Source organism: Aquarana catesbeiana, linkage group LG03 (genome assembly GCF_042186555.1).
Source record: "Aquarana catesbeiana isolate 2022-GZ linkage group LG03, ASM4218655v1, whole genome shotgun sequence".
Lineage (NCBI taxonomy): Eukaryota > Metazoa > Chordata > Amphibia > Anura > Ranidae > Aquarana > Aquarana catesbeiana.
Genome location: NC_133326.1, coordinates 573,784,277 through 573,802,671, shown reverse-complemented (window position 1 = coordinate 573,802,671; position 18,395 = coordinate 573,784,277). Strand labels below are relative to the sequence as shown.

Below are 18,395 nucleotides of genomic sequence, written 5' to 3'. Positions count from 1 at the left end.
CACCAGTCCTCCTGACTGACTTGCTGCTTCAGTCCTGCCCAACTGGCACACTTCCATGGAGATTCCCCCAGGGCAAGGATGAAGACTAAATCCACTGCTGTCTTTAGAGAGCACTGTTACAGCCTATTAGAGCTGACAGTCTCTCCCCTTGAGTTGTCCCTGCTCAGTGCTGATCTCTACTCACTGTCTGTCTTTTGCTCTGTCCCGCTGCCTCTCCTAAAGGTTCTCCTTCAGTTGCCTCCTGTGGTAGGATCCTTCTAGGCCAGCTATTTCGAGCCTCCAGCCCGAGGTATCACCCCTCCCTGGCAGGGCGTTCCCTCAAGGGCCACCAACAGCCTTTTCTCAGAACTCCATCTTCCACCCGACTCCCCTGCTGGAATGGCCCATGTCTATTTATGGGGTTGTCTTTGCCCCCTGCCAGCCCACATCTGGGGATTGGCTGAGGCTCCATAAATATTTATGGCAGCTCCTCCAAACCCCCGCCCTCTAGTTCTAGAAGGTTCTCCAACCTTCCAGACACCAAGGGGAGGCACCAGAGAGCTGCCATGATGAGTCATCCAGCCCTGGGCCTCTAGTAACCCTGACCCAATTCAGTTACTCAGGTTATTCCTGGCCAGAATATGCTTTTTCCTATTCTACCACTAGTAGCACACACTAGAGGGTGCTACACTTAGAACAGCAACAGATCATGGGAGTGACAATTAGGGATTATATCAATTACCCTATTGTCACTTCACTTTTGCAGTGAAATTACTAATTTCTCCTTCTAAAATTCAAAGAAATTAGCCTTCACCGTTTAACATTTCAAGGTAAAAAAAAGAAACACAAACATGTTACTCTTTAAAGCTAGAAGTGGTTGGTGTTCCTAGCTATGACCCCTGGCACTATATGAAACCATGTGATCATGTCAGGGCTGACATGATGATCACCTAGCTTTGTTGGTAAGTAAAAAGTTAGGGTTAGCAATAGAGTTAGTGCTAGGGTTATGGTTATGGGTTAGGGCAGCGGCGCTTCCCTAATGTGTGTCCAGTGCACATGATCTCCTAGGGTCATGGGGCGCAATGTGCACTCTTGCACATGTAGCAGGGGGCCGCTCTGTCACCCACGGCCCCGCACCTCCTGCCATCCCCACCGGCGGCCGCCAGAATGGACACTGACACAGGCACTCTTTGAAGCAGAGCACGCCTGTCAGTCCCAGCAAGGGGATTTCACCCCCTCCCTCTTGTCTACCTTGTGTGGCGAGCAGTGCTCGCAGACAGGCATCCACCCACTCTGCTCTCATCCCTGTCTCTCTATTGGTGGGGAGAGAGAGACAATCATCAAGGAGCAGCAGCAGAGGACTGTGGGACATGAAGTCCCATCACAAAGCGACCCCACTGACTCTTAAAGTGGCAGGACTACAAAGCCCAGCCTGCACTGCAAAGAGAGGGGAGAATTATGGGAGAGACTATAAAATGGACTGCAGAACAGGCCCAAGCCCTCTTGCTTCCTGGGATCCATCTTGTGTGTACCATCTTGTCCCTGTGTGAGAGGACTGCAGCCTTACAGCTCCAGCCCAGCGGGTCAGGCATCTCATGCTACCTGAGGGGCACCTCTGCAGAATCGCTGAAAGCATTGGAGTCAGATGTCTCACTGACTCAGCAGACCGATTGCCATCTCTGCTGGCATGCAGTGAAGAAGAATCGTTTGATCGTTCACCTGGAGGTTACTGAACATTCTCAGGATTGGTGAGGGGGCACTTGCCCAAAAGCAGACTGTTATAAGCCATTAATACCACCCTTTGAACGTGGTGCTCAGACACCCGTTATCTGGATTGGTTAAAGGATTGCTACAAGTCAGAACCAGCTGCTTTCCCTTAAAGTGGATGTAAACCGTCACATATACTCAGTGACGTTAACAGCCTCAGATGATACACAGGGATAAAACACATCTCCATACCTAAGTTTTACATGTATATCTGCTGTCTTCATATATACTGTTTAGAAAGTGCACATCCTCTTCGAATTTTCTCTTCCTGAAGGAGTGGATTATTGCTAGACACTGTGAGACAGCTGATTGGAGGAAAGGCACACATCTCCTTCCCACACATGCGATGCACACTGCGGAGCGTCCCTTCCTCCCAGGGCTGAACGTGGTTGTGACGGCGCTGGGCCTTGGCACCTCCTGCCATTCACGGCACCCGTGCGTGTGATGTTGGGGGCAGTCCGGTGGCGGCGCACGTTTATTTATGGGCAGCTGCCCTGGTTGGGCCTGGTCACACGGGGCTCCTGCTCACACTAGCTTTCATGTCCCTCCTGGACCAGGTCTCTTTTCTCCCCTTCTCCAGCACCAGGTAATTTTTGTACAGTTTGCAGTCACTTTGGTTGTCGTTAATATACATGGCAACTCTTCGCCATGGGTGTTCCCACTCACACCTGTTCATTCACCCCCCACTAGTCCCCTTTTTTCCCCCTCCCCCTGTATACATTAGTCCCACCACATGACACAGACCTCACTGTCATCACACCCCCTTTTACACCAATGTTGCACTACATTTTACACCCCCTTTTACACCAATGTTGCACTACAGCTCCTGACACTGATGCCTTTGGGTGGTCCGTGGTCCTTGACATTACGCCTCCAGCTGCATATATAGTTGTAAGTGATCTATTGGGGGGTCTCTATTTTCATTCTCCTCCCCTCTATCGATACTAGATTATTTATCTAGTTGTTCATCTCCCATTTGCATATACACCACGTGCTTGCTCCTGATGAGTGGCACCCCCATGTTGAGGGCATGCGGCCTGGTACGGTTCGGGGGAGGGGGGGGGCGCTCGCTCATCCTGACCTGCCAGGCTGTGTGCTCGGGTCTGGTGTGGATCTTGGGGGGACTTCAACACCGTTTTTTCGGTGTGGGGGTTCTCCTGAAAATCCATACCTGACTGGAGAGCTTGGTATGCTCTTGGAGGGGGAACCCATGCCAGTGTTTTTTAAATTTGGCGTGGAGTTCCCCTTCAAGATCCTCAGAGCACAAGTCGCATGCCAAAGTTGGGTCAGTTCAGTGATGATCAATGGGCTGAAGTAGGATCAAAGTCAGACCAAAGTAGCGCACGGAGAATTTTCAAAGTCAGACCGACTTGTGTCGGACCAGTTAAGACGGCTCCCATAGGGAAACATTGATTTTCACATGTCATGCGACATGAGCTCCCAATGTCGGAGCGTTTGTCGTACCAGTGTGAACTCGGCCTAAGATGAGGATCTGACTTTATTCCAACTTCAATGATATTGAATGGGCTCAAAACGGACCAAAGTAGTGCAGGAACCTTTTTCAAAGTCGGCCTGACTTGTGTCGGAGCAGTTAAGACAAACAAAGACTTGGGGGGCACACCCTAAAAATGCAGCTATAAGACCATACAAACAGAACAGAAGATTACAGCGCACACATAAAAAAATGACATTAAATCCTGTAAGGCTATTTAAAACACCTGAACATATTCAGCAAATAAGCCAAATTATGGGGATTTGGTCACACCATAAGGCCATATGGTGCTTAAGCCCACTACTGCATCAAAGTACCCCATTATCAGTGGGTCCTACACTATTCATAGAGTGAAAGCTCCTGCTTCTCATCCATGGGAGAAATACACTCCTCTTTATGGGAGAACTAAGAGGACTCCTCCTATAACACAGGTGGACACTAATTAGGGGTAATGGCTGGGGGGATGGGGTGCTCTAGCCCAAGGGATCTGGTCAGTTAAGAGGGCTCTCATAGGGAACCATTGATTTTTACACATCATGCAATGTGTGCTCCCAAAGTCGGAATGTATGTCACATCACAGTGTGAACCAAGCCTCATCCCTTTAAAACCGAACACATATTATTTACACTGGTTCTGAGGCTGATTAAGGTGGTAATTAAACTCACTTGGTGCCTTATCTGCATTAAATTAGCCTCAGAACCTGTGTAATTCATATGCATTTAGGTTTAAAGGGATGAGGTGGCAACCCTAGCTACAACCTCCATCACCCCCTCTCCACACCATAGGGGGAGGTGTTCTGTAGCTCTCAGAGATGCACTGGGTAATGTTGTAATATTAACATTATACTAAACCCACAACAGTAAAATCAGTCTGCATATACAGTAAAGCATGCTTGTTATACTCACTGTGGAACCTAGGGGGTTAATCCTTTGCATTGTGTATAAAGGCTTTTTGATCCTGTTTCTCTGACCCTCCTCTTCTTCCACTGTCTCCAAAAAAAACCTGATATTTACAGAGCCGGGGACGGGCTGCACATGCTCAGTTTGGTGTGTATTGCTAGAGAGTAAGGATGAGCTCAGGCGTGTTTGCAAATAGCTCGTGCAGAGCCTGCCAGAAAGTCGGCACTGCACAGCGCTAATCAAAGGTAGTGAGACATTTCCCGATCTCTGCAGCCGCGCATCGGGAAATGTCTCACTGCTTTTGATTAGCGATCCGCAGTGCCGAATTCCTGTCGGGCTCTGCACGAGCTGTTTGTGAACACGCCTGAGCTCATCCTTACTAGAGAGTTTTTTTTTTTTCTTGGGAGGGTACATGTGATCAGCACAGGGTCAATCAGCACTGTCCAGACAGAGGATCAGTGCAGTATGAAAACTCCTCCTACAAGGTATACTAGGAGCTGATAGAAGTCACAAGACTGCTATATACTGCTAATGAGAAAATGTATTTATCAGTTTATATTTACTAAAATAATTGCTTTTCCATATTCAGTGTACTGTGGGAGACCAGATATATTGAATGCAGGGTCCTGGGTTTAGTAACACTTTAATCACTTGCCGACCGGCTCACGCCGATATACGTCGGCAAAGTGGCACTGCTGCGCAAATCATCGTACCTGTATGGCGGCTCCTTTAAGAGCCCTAGCAGGCACGTGCATGATCGCAGGAACAAGAGCCAGAACGGGGATTTGTTCTGACAGGGGAGGAGAGACAGATCGTCTGTTCCTACTAAGTAGGAACAATGATGTATATCCTCCTCTAGTCAGTCCCATCCCCTCACAGTTAGAAAAACACACTAGGAAACACATTTAACCCCTTGATCGCCCCCTAATGTTAACACCTTCCCTGCCAATGACATTTACACAGTAATCAGTGCATTTTTATAGCTCAGATCACTGTATAAATGTCAGGGGTCCCAAAAAAATGTCAAAAGTGTCCGATCTGTCCACCGCAATGTCGCAGTCCTGATAAAAATTGCTGATCGCTGCCATTACTAGTAAAAAAAAATAATAATAAAAATGCCACAAATCTATTCCCTATTTTGTAGACGATATAACTTTTGCGCAAACCAAACAATATACGCTTATTGCGATTTTTTTTTACCAAAAACATGTAGAATAATACATATCGGCCTAAACTGATGAAGACATTTGTTTTAAAAACATTTTTGGGGGGATATTTATTATAGCAAAAAGTAAAAAATATTGTTTTTTTTTTTCAAAATTTTTTTCTTTTTTTTGTTTATAGCGCAAAAATTAAAAAACGCAGAGGTGATCAAATACTACCAAAATAAGGCTCTATTTGTGAGGAAAAAAGGAAATCAATTTTGTTTGTGTACAGTGTCGCACGACCGCGCAATTGTCAGTTAAATCGACGCAGTGTGTATCACAAAAAATGGCCTGGTCAGGAAGGGGGTAAATCCTTCTGGAGCTGAAGTGATTGATGTATGAGATTTCAGTACAGCATTGTCAGCTCACTACAGGGGCTCCCTGGATTTTTTAACACAATCCGAGTTTTATTTCTTGCACTTATTTAACAGAGACAACAAAGTCCAAACTAACAGACCTCAAGGGAGAAAATCATTCATCGTCATAGTGTATTTATTTAGTAACCACTTTGTGCAAAACGACGTACCCATACGTTTGTGTTTTTGACACTAAATACCGGGGTTATGGCAGCAGCAGGTATTTTTGGGAACGCCGTTCGCTTCTCTTTAAGATAAAAGTGGTCTCCGCGGCGGATTCGCTGCAAAATCACTTTTATCGGTGGTGGGAGAGGTGCCCACCCCCCTCCCGCAATGCTCTGGTCGTCTCCACCGCTTACCGGACCCACCAGTAGCGGCGGAGACAATCGCGCCTTACCCGTGGATGCCTGGCTGCCAAGTGAGGGGAAGATGGCCGCCGCTCCGCTCCATAGCATGGGAGGGCGGAAGCGACCTCTGACGTCACTTCCGCCCATAGCTCTTAAAAGAGATTTTTTTTTTTCAAGTGACATTTTTTTTTTCTTTATTGCATTTTAGTGTAAATATGAGATCTGAGGACTTTTTGACTCCAGATCTCATATTTAATAGGTCCTGTCATGCTTTTTTTCTATTACAAGGGATGTTTACATTCCTTGTAATAGGAATAAAAGTGACCCAAACCTTTTTTTTAAAAAAAAGACAGTGTCAGAATAAAAAATAAAAAGTAAAATAAATAAGTGATTTTAATTTATTTTTAAAGCGCCCCGTCTCGACGAGCTTGCACGCAGAAGCAAACGCATACGTGAGTAGCGCCCGCATATGAAAATGGTGCTCAAACCACACATGTGAGGTATTGCTGTGATCAGTAGAGCGAGAACAATAATGCTAGTCCTAGACCTCCTCTGTAACTTAAAACTAGTAACCTGTAGAAATTATAAACTTCACCTATGGAGATTTTTAAGGGTAAGTGTCAAAAAGAGGTTCTGTCCTTAAGTGGGTAAACTAGGATTACAAACAATGTACTGAATTGAGAGCAGAACTCTTCATTTACAACTTCAATTTTTAGAGGCTGACAAAGGAACTATGTGAAGCTTGGAATCTGATTGGCTCCTGTCAAGGAAGTCAGGACGTCACACATTCCAGCGGAACGCGAGGGGCTGCGCACGCGCGCTCCTTTCCCGGCATCATCAATGAAACCTCTGGATGATGTCAGCTCCTTCGCCATTGGGCGGTAGGATTTCGCGCATGCTCACTGTGGAATTCCTTGCCGTGAATGGGGAGTCGCTCCTGGCAACAAGTCCCTCCCCTTCTCTGGCCGTTAGCGGAGGAGCATGCGCGCTGACCCTTATCTGTGGCTGCGAGAAGCGGTTTCCCGCCCGGGTCGTTTAGCCGGCTGAAGTGGTGATGTGTAGGTCGTGACAGGTAGGCGGGGAAGAGGTCTTAGTCTCGTAGTAGTCATGTGGGTGACGGGAAGATAGACCCGAGCCTCGCTTGTGTGCGGTGTGGAAGTGGCGGGAGATTGTAGGCCTCACCTGTGTCACTGGGGTGGGTGACCGCATGTGCTGTGGTTATTCAGTCAGTGGGCCCCCGGTATGATATGTGCTCTAACTAGATTGTCACTGTGTACTGTAATTCTATAGGCAATGCTCATTGTGTATGTCAGTGCCTATATAATAAAAGCAGACCTTGTACACGGTGACTAGTGCTTATATAATTACAGGAAACGCTTTATGTGGTGCTCTGTGCCTGTATAATTAGAGCACACCCTTTACAGGGTGATTAGTGCCTAAATATTGAGAAGTAATCTGTGATGGTGACTAATGCCTGTATATGGAGAGCAGACACTTTACACTGACCAGTGACTGTTTAATAAAAGCAAACATTGTACAACAGTGACTGATAAAATGTCTGCTTGTTATACAGGTGTTGATCACTGTATATAGAGTGTGCTGTCCGGCATACAGGCACCGTTTCCTGCGCTACGGTGTGTGCTGTCCGGCATACAGGCACCGTTTCCTGCGCTACGGTGTGTGCTGTCCGGCATACAGGCGCCGTTTCCTGCGCTACGGTGTGTGCTGTCCGGCATACAGGCGCCGTTTCCTGCGCTACGGTGTGTGCTGTCAGGCATACAGGCGCCGTTTCCTGCGCTACGGTGTGTGCTGTCAGGCATACAGGCGCCGTTTCCTGCGCTACGGTGTGTGCTGTCAGGCATACAGGCGCCGTTTCCTGCGCTACGGTGTGTGCTGTCCGGCATACAGGCGCCGTTTCCTGCGCTACGGTGTGTGCTGTCCGGCATACAGGCGCCGTTTCCTGCGCTACGGTGTGTGCTGTCCGGCATACAGGCGCCGTTTCCTGCGCTACGGTGTGTGCTGTCCGGCATACAGGCGCCGTTTCCTGCGCTACGGTGTGTGCTGTCCGGCATACAGGCGCCGTTTCCTGCGCTACGGTGTGTGCTGTCCGGCATACAGGCGCCGTTTCCTGCGCTACGGTGTGTGCTGTCCGGCATACAGGCGCCGTTTCCTGCGCTACGGTGTGTGCTGTCCGGCATACAGGCGCCGTTTCCTGCGCTACGGTGTGTGCTGTCCGGCATACAGGCGCCGTTTCCTGCGCTACGGTGTGTGCTGTCCGGCATACAGGCGCCGTTTCCTGCGCTACGGTGTGTGCTGTCCGGCATACAGGCGCCGTTTCCTGCGCTACGGTGTGTGCTGTCCTGCATTGTAGTTTTACTGCACAGAACTGCGTTATTTACGTGATTCTACTTTTTCTGGGTAGTGGGAATAAGTGCACCTCACAGTAAACACTGGTTAGGCACACAGTTGACCCTTTTTTTTTTTGCGCCAGATGTTACCCACTTCCTGCCCAGTGTCATTATTAGTGACCGTGCATTTTATTAGCATTGATCACTGTTAGAGGCAGTCCCCACCCAGTGTCAGTTTGCCCGTCAGTCCCGCTATAAGTCGCTGATTGCCGCCATCACTGGTTTAAAAAAAAAAAATACATTTTGGCCTATTTTTATGAAGAAATTGTACTTTTTCTTAATTTTTTTACTTTGCTATTAAAAAAAAAATTCCACTTTCTCTAGTCATCTTCCAGGACGGCACACCGGAGAGATGAGAGGCTCCTCCCTACAGGAAACACAATCAATCGACAGCTGTTTTAGTCCCCACCCTTCCCCTTGATCCTCAGTTTTTGATTGTGTTTCTCCCTACACAGCGAAACCGTTTGTTTTTTTTTCCAAATGACCCGAAGCCTGGGGCTGGTGGTCCCCCCCTGGGACCCGGACCAAATGCCTGGGGAAGGCCTACGGCCACATCACCCTGAAAGTGAAAGAGGGCGCCGCCTGCCCGATCTCGTATGATCTCGGAGGCAAAGCAGGGTCGGGCCTGGTTAGTACCTGATGGGCCTCTGGGTCTGGCCGGATATATTTATCCTTCCTGGGGGGTTCCCCTATCCTTTCCTCAGGGGGGGCAGCAGAAACTGGAAGAGCCCCCCTGAGAGCTGAAGGCCCCTGGGTACAGTGGTGTCCCCAGAACTTCAGGGGCCTTTTTCCTGTCTCCCCCCCTTACCTGTCCGGGTGTCCGTTCAGACAGGGGTGCTGGCTGTCAGTTCTTTCCAGGGCCCCCGACTCCTGGGCCCCTGGTAGCTCGCGTGGGCTGCTGGGGAGGGCGCCGCCTGAACGACCCGCGTTCTTACCCAGGAGGGAAGGCTGAGAGTCAGCAGGAGCAGGCGCCCACATCCTCCTTTCGAGGAGGCACCAGTTCACTACAGTGGATGTCTGCCTAAACCACCTCAGAATGGAATGAGGAACGTACGGCATTGCCCCCCCAAGTGTATATACTGACTGGCAGGACACAGCCTAACCTTGCAGCTCCCTACGGGGACAGCAGTTGGGGGGGCACTTTGGCGGCTATCCTCCTTGCGTGTGGACCATAAGGATGGAAAAGCAAGCCCGGTGGCTGTGGAAAAAGGGGAAGACTACAAGGGTGAGTACTTTCCTTTACCTTGGGAATTTAGCTGCAAAATCCCCAATCCCAGCCAGATGGTTTCTGGGCATTTGAGATAATCTCCCCTGGGGTCTAGATTCAAATAGCCCAGAAGCTTCTGCTAAAAACACCAGCTACAGCTCCCTCTTACATCAGAGATGCTGTATGGTGGACAAGTGGTGCAGAGGAGCGAGTGTGCCTAAACCACCTCAGATGGGAAAGAGGTAGGTAAGGCATTTCTTCCCCTTCCCCCTGTATTTACTAAGTGGTGCAGTGCAGGACCTGGGTTCTGCATAACAAAATAGCCCAGAAGCTACTGCTAAAAACACCAGCTACAGCTCCCTCTTACATCAGAGATGCTGTATGGTGGACAAGTGGTGCAGAGGAGCGAGTGTGCCTAAACTACCTCAGATGGGAAAGAGGTAGGTAAGGCATTTCTTCCCCTTCCCCCTGTATTTACTGAGTGGTGCAGTGCAGGACCTGGGGTCTGCATAACAAAATAGCCCAGAAGCTACTGCTAAAGACCACCAGCCACAGCTCCCTCTTACAGCAGAGACACTGTGGTTATCACAACAGTAGGTTTCCAGACTCTCCCTACATGTCCGGTTGTGGGACATTTAGTAGGGATGAATAGAGCGAAGGGGGGGAGGACCTGGTAGATACAAAGAGTTCCTTACAGGCCAGGTATACCACTGAACAATTTATGGATTGTGCAATGGTTGAAGGATTCAGGAGTAAGCTCTCCTGGTCAGCAGGTGCACTAGGTTATATGGCCCTATTAGCCCAGCTGCTAGGAATCTGAAGTCATAAGCTCCAACCTCCCACTCCACCTTTACATTGTGGTTATATTGAAGTGCAGGAGGTAAGAAAAACCTTTTTGTTGGTTTGGGCTACAGTCAACTCAGTGACAGATCTAAAGGCGATTTACCATAAATCGCTTCCTATATCCTTTAATTAAAGGGGTTGTAAAGTTATTTATTTATTTATTTTTTTTTTAAATAACAAACATGTTATACTTACCTTCACTGTGCAGCTCGTTCTGCACAGAGTGGCCCCGAACCTGGTCTTCTGGGGTCCCTCGGCGGCTGTTTCAGCTCCTCCCCGCAAGCATTTACCACCTTCATGCGAGCTCTCTCGCACGGTGGTGAGTGCTTGCGGGCGCGCTCCCATGATACAGCCGGCGGATATAGCCGCTCGCTGTATCACTCGGCCCCGCCCCCCGGCGCGCCGCGTCATCGGATGTGATTGACAGCAGCGCGAGCCAATGGCTGCGCTGCTTTCAATCCATCCACTGCAGCCAATCAGCGACCAGGCTGAGCTGCAATGAAGATGACGAGCAGCGAAGATTCGAGGCGTCAGGTAAGTAAAACGGGGGGGCTGGGGGTGGCGGTACTGTCAAAAGTTTTTTCACCTTAATGCATAGAATGCATTAAGGTGAAAAATTTTTTACCTTTACAACCCCTTTAAGGTTTTTCTGTGCAAACATATGCAAGAGCTAGATAGATACATGATTGCTTGTTTAAGGCCTGCAGGTGGCTATTTTCCTCCAGGCTAAATTGGTGATCACCTTGTCTAGAGGCTGTCCTAAATTGGTCTCTAGGGCTGGGCTCATTGAGACTTTAGTTTCTGATCAGCCCCACCTGTGTGTGAGCTGGCCAGCGTTTGCTCAGTCCACGGAGGTAAGGTAGGACAACAGCTACTATAGTAAGGTGTCTAACCATTTTTAGAATTGTTCCTTCACTAGGGGTGAAGTGTTAGTATCTACAGCCCAGGCTATGCCTAGGGATCAAATTGCTTTGTTTGGTTATTTCATAAAGGGATACACCATGACTCCTCCTTGGTTGCACACCAGTAGACCTCAGTAGTGAAGGTTTGTCCTTGCTGGGATGTTTTGTGGCACAGCAGAAATGCACATTGAGATTTGTGACATCTCTGCTCATAAGGGGTATATTGCTGTACATCAGAAATGCACTGCACTGAAGCTTTGTTGTTGTCTGTTATATACTAAAGGTACTGCCTCATTTGGCTACAGATCAGAAAAATACAACAGGGAAGGTGGTCTGTACTTTCTGGTCTTGTGACGCATGGCGGAAATGCACATCATTGAGTCTTATGACATCTCTGCTCATAATTGTTATATTGCTGCACATCAGACATACTCAAAATTGAGTTCTGTCTGGGGTTTTTTATGACCTGTATTACTGCCTTATTGGTTGCTTATTAGAAAGGCAGTAGTGAAGATTGATGGTCCTGAATTGTTGGGAAATACAAATTGAACCTGTGCTAGGGGTAGTACTGGTACTGCCTTTGGTAATCGGTGCAGCCCCGCAAAGTGGCGTCAGGCTGACAGTACTATTAACGGCAAGGGTTGCCGATTTTAGGCATGCGATTTGACATGTTAAGTCGCATGCCAAATCCCTTCAATATGGATGTGCTATCTCTATTCAGATTGTTATATTGTTGCACATCAGATATATACAAGATTGAAGGTTGTCTGTCCTTTTTTATGTCTTACATTTACTTCCTTATTGGCTGCATATCAGAAGGGACACAGCAGTGAGGTTGCTTGTCCTTTTCTGATTTGTTTTTGCTGCCTTAGCAGGGAGACACATTGAGGATGGTGGCGTATCTGCTCAGTATTGGTATATTACTACACATCAGACATACACAAAGATTGTAGATTGTTTGTGTCCTGTATGTTCTATATTTACTGCCTTATCGGCTGCATATCAGAAAGGCACAGCAGTGAGGGGTGTCTTTTCTGTTTCTCATTGTTCTACCTTGCTGCTTCTTAGGGATAAACAGCAGGGGGTTGTTGGCTGCACGCCTCCAGGGAGATACAGCATTGGGGACCCCTCGCTTGTTTAACCTGAAAGTTGCAAGTTACCTGCGACCTGTGTAATCTTGAGGTCTGTGGATCCAGAAAGCAGGGTCTGCTTGGTGGCGCTACGACCTGGAGTTGCACAGACCCAAATGGTTCCCATTGGAAGCCATAGTGTATGACTTTTCTCTTGCGTTTTTTGCGGTTGCAGGTTGGGTCGCACAGGTGTAGGTGTGGGAGCCCTAAGTTTCCCTTCTGGTTGAGGTTTTGCTACACACAAGAATAGACATCTTGGAGTTTATTGCCTTACTTTGCAATACACCAGAAAGATCGCAGCTAGGAAGGCTGTCTGTTTTTGTGTGGCTGCACAGCAGAAATACTCAACATTGAAGCTTGTTGGTGCTTTGTTTCAGATTCCCTTCCCTTACTGCACTTCGGAAAAACACAATGCTGCAGGTTGCTTGGGTCCTTTCCGTGTTGGTTCTATGTGACTGCACTACAGAACTGCATAACAGAAAAGATATTGTCTTGTTATGTTGGTTTAGCTAGCCAGCGCCATATTGATCTTATAACTGTATTTGGTGGTTCATCAGAAATACGCAACATAGAAGTTTGGGTCTTTCTGTCTTATATTTATGGCCCTGTTTTGCTGTACATCAGTAAAACTCCACCGTAAACAGGACTCCCGTCCTTTATGTATATATATCAGTTATGACCTAGCTAGCTGCACTTCAGAAACACGCAGCATTTAGGGTCGGTTCACACTGAGGCAGCACGACTCACAGCGCGACTGCCTCAGGCGACTCAGCGGTGACTTGCGAAACGACTTCTGTATAGAAGTCAATGCAAGTCACCCCCAAAGTCGTACAGGAACTTTTTTTCTAAGTCGGAGCGACTTGCATCGCGCCGATTTAGAACGGCTCCATTGCACAGAACAGGACGCTACTTGTCAGGTGACTAGGTCGCCTGACAAGTCGTCCCAGTGTGAACCAAGGCTAAGGGTTTGCGTGTGTCTTAATGTTTTTACAGATTGGCTGCACATCAGAAAACCAAACTGTGAGGACTGTTTGTCTACATTGAAGTTCAGATTTGGGTCTCTCCCATATTTGATATGTTGGTTTAGCTAGCCACACTCAGATACACATTATTGCCTATTCTTGTGTCCTTTCTGTCTAAATCTATTGTGCTGGGTCCACAATCTATGATCTTTTTTAATTTGTGATATTAATAATGCATGTATCACCTTTTGTATTTCAGCCCTCTTTTCCGTGGAGGGGCCTGGAGTTCTGGCTGCAGACGTCACATGTCAGAAAGCCTCAGCCCCTTACATTCAGGGATGCTGGAACCATTTCCTAGGGTTGAAGCCCAGTAGGGTTATAGGACACTGGAGGAAGGCGATAAAGAATCACCCTGCTTAGTAAGAACTTGGGAAGTTCTGTTCAGAGGAGTATTATGACCTGAAGATGAAGTATAAAGATGTCCACCCGACCGAATAGGTTATGGCTCGGTGCATGGCCTTCATCTCACCCTTCTAGCAGAACTAGATGTAGCAGTATAAGTGTTATACTCCTGCTATGAACTTTATTCTCCTGAAGTAGGCACTCAGGCGTAAGTAAAGCCACAGAGTGGGCATGCCTTAAACCCAGGGATCAAGCCTCGGTTAATCTATTACCCTTAACTAGGCTTCCCTTTAGTCTTTGCTGATGTAAAGATAAAAATGAACAAAAAAGGTTGTCTGTTAGGGGCCCACCTTTTTTTGCAGTTTTAATTCCCTGAACAGGGTAGTGTTAAGACAGGCCCTCTTGGTGATCAATTAGTGTCCTTGTCTTACAACACAGGTCTCTGATTAATCTTTAAGGGTTCTAAGTAGCACCTACAGGCACAATAGGCCATGGTTGTTAGATGTGTGAGACAGGCAACATTGATAACCTACAAGTTTAACATGTTTTCTGATTCCATCTTTAAGAGCCCACTCCACCTATGTCCTGCATCCGAAGCAGAGAAGGCAGGGACATCGGTGGAGTAGACCTGCAGACCAGCTGCATGATTCAGCTATAATACCTTCATCAAGCATACGGAGTGGAGGTAAAACTCACTGCAGAACCAAGGTTCGCCAACAGGGTCTTGCAGTGGTCCCACCCTAAGGTAGGCCTGAGGTACTTGATTATCCTCTCAGGTGTGCCGTCCTGGAAGATGACTAGAGAAAATTGACAGTTACTTACCGATAACTGTTTTTCTAGGATATCTTCCAGGACGGCAGGCCTACTTCCCGCCCGTTGGAGGGAAAATGGTAGAACACTAGAAGGTGAGTACCTATGAGGAATGATTTCCCTTGTGAACCAGGTTCAGGAGTTACTTCTCTACAAACTGAGGATCAAGGGGAAGGGTGGGGACTTAAAACAGCTGTCGATTGATTGTGTTTCCTGTAGGGAGGAGCCTCTCATCTCTCCGGTGTGCCGTCCTGGAAGATATCCTAGAAAAACAGTTATCGGTAAGTAACTGTCAATTTTTTATGTTTTTTTGTTTATAGTGCAAAAATTAAAAAAAAAAGTGGTGATCAAATGCCACCAAAGGAAAGCGCTATTTGTGGGGAAAAAAAATTATAAAAATTGTGTTCGCATACAGCGTTTGCATGACCGCGCAATTGGCAGTTAAATTAGCGCAGCACCGTATAGCAAAAAAAAAAACGGTATGATCATGAAGGGGGTAACTCTTCCAGAGCTGAAATGGTTATACAGGAGCTGGCCACTGTGTACAGTGTCTGCTCGCACTATACAGGCATTGGTCGACCCTGTACAGAGTATGCAGTCCTTTTATTAAAAGCGCTGGTCACAAAGCAAATGTGTGCTCCCATTATACAGACACTGGTTGTACTGTACAGTGCCTGCTGTAATGCAGGCAGTAGTCACTGTTTACATCAGGGGTGGACAAAGTTATTATGGAGTACAGGACCCAGCAGAATTTTTGAAGAGCCAGTTTCATTGACATAAACTTGATAGATCCAGTTTACGGTCTCTGACCTTGCTGTGTGGACGTTGGTCATTATGTAGACCATGGCTATGATGTACTAACTTTAGGATGCTTATATAACCCCTGCTTTTATTAAAGCTGTCATGCACAATGACTGGTCTCATTTTACTATGCCTGATTACATTAGATTTGTTTCATTTTTCAGGCTGATAACATGTACCAGTACAGAAAGCACCTGCTGATCCTGCTGGAAGTGCAGTGTCCTCTTCACTTCCTCTGAGCTGACTCTTATCTTCCTTCTGTAAGTTAGGGTGGCCAAAGACGGGTTGAAAATTGGCTGGTTCAGCAGGAACCGGGTCAAATTTCAATCTGTCTATGGGCAGGCTGGTTGTACTGAAGTCAATCCATTGTGCATCTTCAGGACAACCAGCTCTGCTGCTGGGGAAACCTCCCACTGTCAGAATACAATACTGCGTTGATGAGGGAATTGAGCAATGTTCTTTTGTTCTTTCCTTCAACTTGCATCTGAGCCTGTGAGGAGTGAGAGAGCTACTACGCTCATGCACATTGCTGGATCCAGATTGGCCTCAGGTAAGTATACATGGGGGCTGGGGGGAGCAGCCTTTTTTTTACTTAATGCAGAGAATGCACTAAGGTAAAAAGCCTTTGGAGCCACTTTAACCACTTCAGCCCCTGAAGATTTTACCCCCTTTCCTGACCAGAGCACTTTTTACAATTTGGCACTGCGTCGCTTTAACTGACAATTGCGCGGTCATGCAGTGCTGTACCCAAACAAAATGCAATCAGAGACTGCAGGCACAGTACAGGAGCTGGTCAGAGACTGCAGGCATGATACAAGAGATCAATGCAGCCTCACCAGTGCCCACCAATTGCAGCCTACCCGTGCCTCGTTGGTTCCTCCTTCACGGTGCGCCTGTAATGTGGTGGGCACAACGTGAAGGGACGTCACGTACCGCCAAAAATGGAGCTGTGCTGAACCTCCACTAAATGGCAGTGTGTAATGAGGGGGTGGGGTTATGCAGTCCTCGCTTACCCTCACTGGCCACAGGCAGCGGAGGCCAACTGAAACTTCCAATGCCTGGGTCCCCCCCACCACCACAAATTCCCAGATCACACCTCTCATATAGTATATGGTATACCCCCCCACCCTGATTACACACACCCAGATACCCCTCCCTGATTGTAACCCACCCTGATCACACCTCCCGGGATACCATTATCCTCATTATACCACTCTACACACTGCAGAGCACTCAATCTCTATGAGAAGGGGGGAGCTGAGAGAGAGAGAGGGGGGGGGGGGGGCTGAGAGAGAGGCTGGTGGACAGAGAAAAGGGGACTGACAGAGCTGGGGTGGGGAGAGAGAGGGGCTGACGGGGGGGGGGGGGGGCGGCACTCCTATCCAATCCCTCCTCTGTGCCCACACACACACACACACACACACACACACACACACACACACACACACACACACACACACACATCCATCCCTATCTGTAGGCAGGCCTGTGTCAGTGTATGATGCCCAGTGGCTTTTTGATCCGGGAGGTGCTCTGCTGCTCCTTCAAGCAGCTACCTGCCAGTTTGTGCCTCCAGCTCGTCCTTGTCCTCCAGGCCTCACTGCTGATGCTGGAGCAGAGAGGAGGTTGGAGGAGACAGAGTCCAGGCTTTGGGACTCTGGGGATGCTTCTGAGCGCCGCTTCAGGGGTCAAGGCTGTGAAGCTCTGCTCTTCTCCTGGGCTCCCAGCTGCCCTTGATGTTCACGTTCCACGCGGATGCAGCCTCCTTCTGCGGGGCCACCCACTCACCTTGTGGTGATGCCTGCGCCACGCTCCCGCCACCCACCTGACATTGCAACCGGGCTGCTGCAAGGATTTTTGACACCTTAAGCACTATGGCACATGGAAGGCAGGAAGGATCACTATGGTACAAGGAAAGACCACTATGGCACATGGAAGGCTGGAAGACTGGCACATTAGGGAGTAGAGAGATCATTCACCCCGGGCTCCAATGCTGCATTGTCTTCAGGCAGCGACATAAGACAGGAGCACTGGCTGCTTTGAAATCTCCAGCTCACAACCCCTTCCAGGCACAGATTGGCTGCAGAAAGGGGTTGTGGGTGGGCATAAAAGGGGGGGGGGGGGGACATGGGGAGGAGGTGGGACAGACCTAGCCTACCTCTGCCTTGTACGGACTATACAGCAGGGTGGGGGATGTTTAGCAGGCGAGAAGGCGATGTGCACACTGCATCGGGTGAGTGGGCAGTGATGGTGCACACGTGAAACTGACAGTGCCCTGGCACTTCGGCGCCCTCTCCCCTGCGGAGCCTGGGTGCGGAACACCCCGTGCACCCACTTAGGATCGGCCCCATCACTGACTTTGATCATTTAAAAAAAGAAGAGACGGTAGATCTGTCATTTACCGGCTCTCCATCCTGACAGATCCGGGACGGGAGGAGCAGGGGAGACATGGAGGAGGACATGGGACAGGCAGGGTGATGCAAATGCTCGGTATCGCTATCAGTGCAATCCTAATGATTAAAGGATTTAAGTCCTAAAAGATCCCTTTCCTTAAAGGGCACATTTGCTAATCGCAAAACACACAGGTTGGTGGAACTAGCATGAGGGTGGGTTAGTCTTTTTAGGAGTCAAGGTTTGTATAATAATCTGCTGGTTCCCTGGCTTCTACGGTGCTTTGCAAGGTATATACCATTGCATATATGCCGATAAGCCATACAACCACTGACAGGTAAAGTGAATAACATTGATTATCTCGTTACAGTGGGATATAGTAGGCAGCAAGTGAACATATTGTCCCAGAAGTTGATCTGATGAAAGTAGAAAAATGGGTAAGTGTAAGGATTTGAGCAACTTTAAGGGCCAAATTGTAATGGCTAGACTACTGG

The 18,395-nt window shown here is 48.2% G+C and overlaps 1 protein-coding gene across 2 annotated transcripts in view; it reads left to right on the top strand.

The window, feature by feature from the left end:
* The first annotated feature begins 6,936 nt into the window (after window positions 1-6,936).
* NUP50 (nucleoporin 50) overlaps window positions 6,937-18,395 on the top strand; it is a 39,552-nt gene continuing 28,093 nt past the window's right edge. Inside the window, exons 1-2 of one of the 2 annotated variants that reach the window (XM_073621921.1) lie at window positions 6,937-7,117; window positions 18,272-18,338. In XM_073621921.1, the coding sequence (XP_073478022.1) occupies window positions 18,335-18,338 (4 nt within the window). In that variant the 5' untranslated portion in view covers window positions 6,937-7,117; window positions 18,272-18,334. The remainder of the gene's footprint in view (window positions 7,118-18,271; window positions 18,339-18,395) is intronic. The other variant, XM_073621922.1, reaches the window with a different exon arrangement.